The 9,028-nt window shown below is 41.9% G+C and overlaps 1 protein-coding gene across 1 annotated transcript in view; it reads left to right on the top strand.

Moving 5' to 3' along the window:
* LOC128643576 (ATP-dependent DNA helicase Q4-like) overlaps positions 1 to 5,976 on the top strand; it is a gene marked incomplete at both ends in the record, with an annotated part of 235,780 nt that extends 229,804 nt beyond the window's left edge. Inside the window, one exon of the mRNA XM_053696416.1 lies at positions 5,781 to 5,976. Within this exon, the coding sequence (XP_053552391.1) occupies positions 5,781 to 5,976 (196 nt within the window). The remainder of the gene's footprint in view (positions 1 to 5,780) is intronic.
* Between the last annotated feature and the right edge of the window lie 3,052 nt (positions 5,977 to 9,028).

Genomic DNA, 9,028 nt, shown 5'->3' on the forward strand with positions numbered 1-9,028 from the left:
CAGGGCTGCCCTCTATCCCCGCTTCTTTTTGATCTAGCTATTGAACCCCTTGCTATCCAAATTTGGCAACAATTAGACGGGATTAAGATTAACAATAAGGAAATGCGAATTGCACTTTATGCAGACGACGTCTTAATATACATATCAAATACTTCTAGAAACATCCCAAAACTTCTCTCATTAATTGAACAGTTTGGATCTTTCTCAGGCTATAAGGTCAATGCTGCAAAATCAGAGCTACTCTGGGTCAAACAGACTTGGGACTCACCTACAGATATTCCTTTTAGTATAGTGCAGGATTCATTTAAATATCTAGGTATTTGGATATCTTCTAACCCCGACAACTGGTATACTTTGAATTTACTCCCTATACTTAACATAAAAGATACCTTCAAAAATTGGCAGAAGCTTCCTCTCTCTCTATCGGGGCGTATAGCCCTTTATAAAATAAATCTCCTCCCTAAAATCCTTTATGTCCTCCAGAATACTCCTCTGCTTCTTAAAACAAAGGATATTATATAATTCAATGTGGCTCTACGAACATTCATCTGGCAGAACAGAAAACCTAGAATCTCACTAGCTAGACTAGCGCTACCTAGGAAGCTTGGTGGACTGTCTCTCCCTGATCTTCTCTTATATAACCAAGTGTTTTTGGCACGAATTGTGGCAGACTGGGTAACCAATAGTAACTATGTAACAAATGGGGATCTAGAGAGTAGTATAGTCTACCCATTTTCATTGTTGGCCTTTCTTACACTCTAACGGTAAGACGATACCTACTGAAGTGAAAAGGGTAAGATCCATATTCAATCCAATCTGTATGTGGAAGAGGATTTGCACCTCTCTCCACATTGAGTCTGGTGTCTCAAGATATATCCCATTACTGAATAATCCTCAGTTCCCAGCAGGGCTGCAGTCAGCTCTATTTTCTAAATGTGCAACTTTAGGCCTTGTTAAGGTCGACCAACTTTTAGATTTTGAAAGACCTTTAACTCCCTTAAGGAGGAGTTCCACATCCCTAATAAAAACTTTTTTGCGTATCTTCAGGCGAGACATTTTGCCCTTAAATTGGTGGCTGACTATGGCTGGGACTGGTCATTGGGAGAAGCGGATAATTGGCTTATGCTAGTTAAGAACGGGTTCACATCAATTTCATATATTTATCAAATCTTGACCTCAATTAAAGGTTCTGACACAATGGAAAAAATTCACTTCAAGTGGGCTTCAATGTTAGAACAAGACTCTCTAGATCCGGCCCTACTCACCTCCTCGATTCAAGAGGCCTCTCGTGTTACTCTCTCTGCAACTTGGAGGGAATCGCATGTAAGCCTATTGCACATGACTTATTTCACTCCGAAAAAGGGTTCCAAATGCCAGAACACTCGCTTTAATAAATGCCCAAAATGCTCTCTTTACTCGGCTAACCTTCTGCATATGATGTGGGAATGTCCAAAAATCCGGAATTCCTGGTTGAAAGTACAATACTGGCTTAATAACATAGTCGGTGTTCCTTCTTTTACTATCTCACCTAGGAAGGTAGTTTTCCTTGCTGATGATACAGGGATGTCATATGATAACACTAAAATTGTAAGCTTGGTCATCCTCGCGGTTAGATACCTGGTCTTAAAAAAGGGGAAAACAAAAGCAATCCCAAGTATTTTAGAAGTAAAAAACTGCTTGAAGAAACAATGTATCATTGAACAAGTTGACACTAACTTGCAAAATGACAAAGATGTGAAGAGTTTCTTCTCCAAGTGGTCCCAATTTATCAAAACCCTATCCCCTAGTGAGATTGAATATATAATATACTCATTCAAAGATACGGAATTGATTTTGCTAGGAATTTGGTAGCCAGCCATATTCCAACTGGGGGCCAGCTGGGTTTTTTTTTTTCCCCTCTGTATGATTTTATAAAGACAAAAGGCTAAAGGACATAAAACTAATAGCGCATCACCTTCTGTTAACTAGAGAAGGAGTAAGGAAGGGAAAAGAAAGGAAGGAGAGAAGAGCAGCTTTTTACTACAGATATTGAGAGTAGAGTACTCTATTATTACAATCTATGGTAACTAATTTCTCTCATGGAACTGCAGATGGTTGGGGCATGGTTAGTGTATATTGGTTTACTCCTAGACACCTCAGCCTCCTACATCAGTTTATAATATTCCGTGCTCTTAAAGGGTGAACAAAGGGAAGACTCACATTCTAATCCCATTTATATTCCACCTTTGCACAGCTGTTTGGTTCAGGTTATCAAGACGAGACTAATTATTCCTTTCACTATGGCAAAGAAACCGTTCCATTTACTGCATGTCAGGCACCTAGGTGGTAAAGTATTATAATTAACCCAGTCAGGATATATCTGTATTGAATCTTACAGATACACTTTCTGTAAAACCGAGGACGTGTAATTCGCCTCAGCTATGTAGTTCAACAATGTTTTTTAGGAATGTAATATGAAAACTGCTTAGCCCCTCATTTGTCTTGATACCCCATACCTTTAGAAAATTGGGGTAGTCAGGCTGCTACCCATGCCAAGTCGTTCAGTAACTCTTTGAATGATACTGGTTATTTGTTACTTTATGTTTGTTTTTATGGTTTAATTGTTTGTTTAGTCTAAGTGTTAATAGTTTGTGTTAAGACTAATAATAATAAAAAAAACAATATTGTGGTACAAGAACATATTTAACAGAACAATTGTCGATACACTGAAAATACCTCAAGCTATATATCCCGAGGTTACTATATAATCTAATGTAAATTCTGTGTTTTCTATTTTTTCTTTTTTTTCTTCTTTAACCACCCTGCAAGGTGGGATGATGGCATATTTTGTATTACTCTACCACTTCTTGGATATAAATTTAAAAAAAAAGATGATGCTTCTGTTGAACGGATTTGCAAGGCTGCGACTTGGTCGTCTCTTCATACTTTTTCCAAATTTTCCAAATTTGATACTTTTGCTTCTTCTGTGGCTGTTTTTGGGAAAAAAGTTCTTCAAGCAGTGGTGCCTTCCGTTTAGGTTCCTGTCTTGTCCCTCCCTTTCATCCGTGTCCTGTTGCTTTGGTATTGTATCCCACAAGTAAGGATGAAATCCGTGGACTCGTCGTATCTTGTAGAAGAAAAGGAAATTTATGCTTACCTGATAAATTGATTTATTTTATGATACGACGAGTCCACGGCCCTCCCTGTCATTTTAAGACAGATTATATATTATTATTTTTTTACAACTTCAATCACCTCTGCACCTTTTAGCTTTTCCTTTCTCTTCCTAAAACCTTCGGTCGAATGACTGGGGGTGGAGGGAAGGGAGGAGCTATATATACAGCTCTGCTGTGGTGCTCTTTGCCACTTCCTGTTAACAGGAGGATAAATCCCACAAGTAAGGATGAAATCCGTGGACTCGTCGTATCGTAGAAGAAATCAATTTATCAGGTAAGCATAAATTTCCTTTTTGCATATGAGTCTGCTGGACAGCAGCCTCCAGAGAGAGTTACGGCTCATTCCATGAGGGCTGTTGCTTCCTCATGGGCATTCAAGGATGAAGCTTCTGTGGAAAAGAATTGCAAGGCTGCAACTTGGTCTTCTCTTCATACTTTTTCAAATTCTACAAATTTGACACTTTTGCCTTGGCTGAGGCCGCTGTTTTGGTATAACCCTGATATGGAGGGTTAATACCAGATGAAAGATGCCCTGAATACGGGATCAACAACACACAAACCCAGTTAATTCCCCCCAAACATGAGACCAAGCTCCGTCTTGAGGGTAAAACAAAAAATCGACTTTATTGAGGGCTATATGCCCGGTATTTATGCAGGTCTCCCACCTGGTTGACACTCCCCTAGGGGACCAGATAGGAGATTGGAAGAGTATAGTACATTAGATAGAGGGAAGATGCCCTTTTACAGGATACAATAGAATTACATTACGTAACCAAATAAGCAATCAAACACAAGAAAACAATGGATTCCTTTCTGGCACCTAGCAGCCTGGAGGTGATTAAACAAGGTGAACACTTATCACCTAAATCTAATTACAGTAAACAATAGCTGATGCCAGGAAACCTGTCTCAGAAAATACAGTTACTCAAAACTGAACAAGAGGAGAGTTAACCCCTCCAGTGCTGTTGGATTCACACCCTGTACCTATAATGGGCACAGGGTGACTTAACATAATGCCCGAATCCATAATCCGTAGGGAGGTTGACAGAGGGGTCTGTCACAGCCGCTTTTGGGAGAAAGGTTCTTCAAGCAGTGGTGCTTTCCGTTTAGGTTCCCTGTCTTGTCTCTCCCATATCATCTGTGTACTCTAGCTTGGGTATTGATTCCCAATACTAATCAATATGATCCGTGGACTCATCGTATCGTTAAAAAGAAAAGAAAAATTATGCTTACATGATTAACTTATTTTTTGACACGATGAGTCCACGGCCTGCCCTGTTTTTGAAAGACAGGTTGTTGGTTATTATAAACTTCAGACACCTCTGCACCTTGTTACTTCCTTTCTCTCCTTGACTTTGGTCGAACGACTGGGTTGGGAGGGAAGGGAGGTGATATTTAACAGCTTTGCTGTGGTGCTCTTTGCCGCCTCCTGCTGACCAGGAGGTGAATATCCCAATAGTAATTAAGATGATCCGTGGACGACTCGTGTCAAAAAAGAAATAAATTTATCAGGTAAGCATAAATTTTATTTTCTTCAGCTCGGAGAGTCTCAGAACTCTCGGCTTTGCAGTGTGATCCGCCTTACCTTTTATTTCATGCCGATAAGGTGGTTCTTCGTACTAAGTTTGGTTTTCTTCCTACAGTGGTTTCTGATAGAAATATTAATCAGGAAATTGTTGTTCCCTCTCTGTGTCCTAATCTTTGTTCTCATAAGGAACGTTTGTTGCACAACCTGAATTTTGTGCGTGCCCTAAAATTCTACCTACAGGCGACTGAGGATTTTCGCCAGACTTCTGCACTGTTTGTTTCTCTGGGAAACGTAAAGGTCAGAAAGCTACTGCTGCTTCTCGTTCTCTCTGGCTGAGAAGTATAATCTCTCCTGAGAGAATCACGGCTCACTCCACCAGGGCTGTTTCCTCTTCTTGGGCTTTCAAAAATGAAGCTTCTGTGGAACAGATTTGCAAGGCTGCAACCTGGTCTTCTCTACATACTTTTTCCAAGTTTTATAAATTTGATACTTTTGCCTCGGCTGAGGCTTCTTTTGGGGGAAAGGTTCTTCAAGCGGTGGTGCCTTCTGTTTAGGTTACCGGTCTTGTCCCTCCCTAGTCCTCTGTGTACTCTAGCTTGGGTATTGGTTCCCAACAGTAAGTGAGGATGCCGTGGGCTCACCATATCTTAGGAAAGAAAACAAAATTTATGCTTATCTGATAAATTTCTTTCTTTCCGGATATGGAGAGTCCACGGCCCCACCCTTTTGTTTTAAGACAGGTTTTTTTTCTGACTAATATCAGGCACCACTATACCTTGTGTTACTTCCTTTCTCTCCATTTACCTTTGGTCGAATGACTGGGGTTTGTGGGAAGGGGAGTGATACTTAACAGCTTGGCTGTGGTGCTCTTTGCCTCCTCCTGCTGACTAGGAGTGATATTCCCAACAGTAATTGAGGACGCCGTGGACTCAACATATCCAGAAAGAATGAAATTTATCAGGTAAGCATAAATTTTGTTTTCTATGTCCTATAAGAAATGCAATCATTTGTAATCAGCAGTCATCTAAAATCTCCTATTGTGTATAGAGAAACGTCTTCCCTTGCGGACGGTGCCTGACTTTCCTGTTTCCCACCAGGCGCTGATAACGCTGCTTAAGGGGGAGCGATTTGGTTGTCTTGATTCAGTTATCGTTTACTGTACAAGGAGGGAGGAGACAACAAGGATAGCGGCTCTTCTGAGAACTTGTCTACAAGGGGTGACTGTGAGCAGGAGCCAGACCGAGGGCACTGAGGACCCTGAAGACACTATGAGTAACAGGAAAAAAGCACAAGGTAGTGAGCGTGTACAGCACTGTGTATACGTATATAGGGCACTGAGCATGTACAGCACTGTGTATAGGTATATAGGGTAGTGAGCGTGTACAGCACTGTGTAAAGGTATATAGGGTAGTGAGCGTGTACAGCACTGTGTATAGGTATATAGGGTAGTGAGCGTGTACAGCACTGTGTATAGGTATATAGGGTAGTGAGCGTGTACAGCACTGTGTATAGGTATATAGGGTACTGAGCATGTACAGCACTGTGTATAGGTATATAGGGTACTGATCATGTACAGCACTGTGTATAGGTATATAGGGGACTGAGCGTGTACAGCACTGTGTATAGGTATATAGGGTACTGAGCGTGTACAGCACTGTGTAAAGGTATATAGGGTAGTGAGCGTGTACAGCACTGTGTATAGGTATATAGGGTACTGAGCGTGTACAGCACTGTGTATAGGTATATAGGGTAGTGAGCGTGTACAGCACTGTGTATAGGTATATAGGGTAGTGAGCGTGTACAGCACTGTGTATAGGTATATAGGGTAGTGAGCGTGTACAGCACTGTGTATAGGTATATAGGGTACTGAGCATGTACAGCACTGTATATAGGTATATAGGGTAGTGAGCGTGTGCAGCACTGTGTATAGGTATATAGGGTAGTGAGCGTGTACAGCACTGTGTATAGGTATATAGGGTAGTGAGCGTGTACAGCACTGTGTATAGGTATATAGGGTACTGAGCATGTACAGCACTGTGTATAGGTATATAGGGTAGTGAGCGTGTACAGCACTGTGTAAAGGTATATAGGGTAGTGAGCGTGTACAGCACTGTGTATAGGTATATAGGGTAGTGAGCGTGTACAGCACTGTGTATAGGTATATAGGGTAGTGAGCGTGTACAGCACTGTGTATAGGTATATAGGGTACTGAGCATGTACAGCACTGTGTATAGGTATATAGGGTACTGAGCGTGTACAGCACTGTGTATAGGTATATAGGGTAGTGAGCGTGTACAGCACTGTGTATAGGTATATAGGGTAGTGAGCGTGTACAGCACTGTGTACAGGTATATAGGGTACTGAGCGTGTACAGCACTGTGTATAGGTATATAGGGTACTGAGCGTGTACAGCACTGTGTATAGGTATATAGGGTACTGAGCGTGTACAGCACTGTGTATAGGTATATAGGGTACTGAGCGTGTACAGCACTGTGTATAGGTATATAGGGTACTGATCATGTACAGCACTGTGTATAGGTATATAGGGTACTGAGCGTGTACAGCACTGTGTATACGTATATAGGGCACTGAGCATGTACAGCACTGTGTATAGGTATATAGGGTAGTGAGCGTGTACAGCACTGTGTATAGGTATATAGGGTACTGAGCGTGTACAGCACTGTGTATACGTATATAGGGCACTGAGCATGTACAGCACTGTGTATACGTATATAGGGCACTGAGCATGTACAGCACTGTGTATAGGTATATAGGGTAGTGAGCGTGTACAGCACTGTGTAAAGGTATATAGGGTAGTGAGCGTGTACAGCACTGTGTATAGGTATATAGGGTAGTGAGCGTGTACAGCACTGTGTATAGGTATATAGGGTACTGAGCATGTACAGCACTCTGTATAGGTATATAGGGAAGTGAGCGTGTACAGCACTGTGTATAGGTATATAGGGTAGTGAGCGTGTACAGCACTTTGTATAGGTATATAGGGTAGTGAGCGTGTACAGCACTGTGTATAGGTATATAGGGTAGTGAGCGTGTACAGCACTGTGTATAGGTATATAGGGTACTGAGCGTGTGCAGCACTGTGTATAGGTATATAGGGTAGTGAGCGTGTACAGCACTGTGTATAGGTATATAGGGTAGTGAGCGTGTGCAGCACTGTGTATAGGTATATAGGGTAGTGAGCGTGTACAGCACTGTGTATAGGTATATAGGGTAGTGAGCGTGTACAGCACTGTGTATAGGTATATAGGGTACTGAGCATGTACAGCACTGTGTATAGGTATATAGGGTAGTGAGCGTGTGCAGCACTGTGTATAGGTATATAGGGTAGTGAGCGTGTACAGCACTGTGTATAGGTATATAGGGTACTGAGCGTGTACAGCACTGTGTATAGGTATATAGGGTACTGAGCGTGTACAGCACTGTGTATAGGTATATAGGGTACTGAGCGTGTACAGCACTGTGTATAGGTATATAGGGTACTGAGCGTGTACAGCACTGTGTATAGGTATATAGGGTAGTGAGCGTGTACAGCACTGTGTATAGGTATATAGGGTACTGAGCATGTACAGCACTGTATATAGGTATATAGGGTAGTGAGCGTGTGCAGCACTGTGTATAGGTATATAGGGTACTGAGCGTGTACAGCACTGTGTACAGGTATATAGGGTACTGAGCGTGTACAGCACTGTGTATAGGTATATAGGGTAGTGAGCGTGTACAGCACTGTGTATAGGTATATAGGGTAGTGAGCGTGTACAGCACTGTGTATAGGTATATAGGGTACTGAGCGTGTACAGCACTGTGTATAGGTATATAGGGTACTGAGCGTGTACAGCACTGTGTACAGGTATATAGGGTACTGAGCGTGTACAGCACTGTGTATAGGTATATAGGGTAGTGAGCGTGTACAGCACTGTGTACAGGTATATAGGGTACTGAGCGTGTATAGCACTGTGTATAGGTATATAGGGTAGTGAGCGTGTACAGCACTGTGTATAGGTATATAGGGTAGTGAGCGTGTACAGCACTGTGTATAGGTATATAGGGTACTGAGCGTGTACAGCACTGTGTATAGGTATATAGGGTACTGATCATGTACAGCACTGTGTATAGGTATATAGGGTAGTGAGCGTGTACAGCACTGTGTATAGGTATATAGGGTACTGAGCGTGTACAGCACTGTGTAAAGGTATATAGGGTAGTGAGCGTGTACAGCACTGTGTATAGGTATATAGGGTACTGAGCGTGTACAGCACTGTGTATAGGTATATAGGATAGTGAGCGTGTACAGCACTGTGTATAGGTATATAGGGTAGTGAGCGTG

This window comes from Bombina bombina, unplaced genomic scaffold, assembly GCF_027579735.1.
Source record: "Bombina bombina isolate aBomBom1 unplaced genomic scaffold, aBomBom1.pri scaffold_624, whole genome shotgun sequence".
In the NCBI taxonomy this organism is placed as follows: Eukaryota; Metazoa; Chordata; class Amphibia; order Anura; family Bombinatoridae; genus Bombina; species Bombina bombina.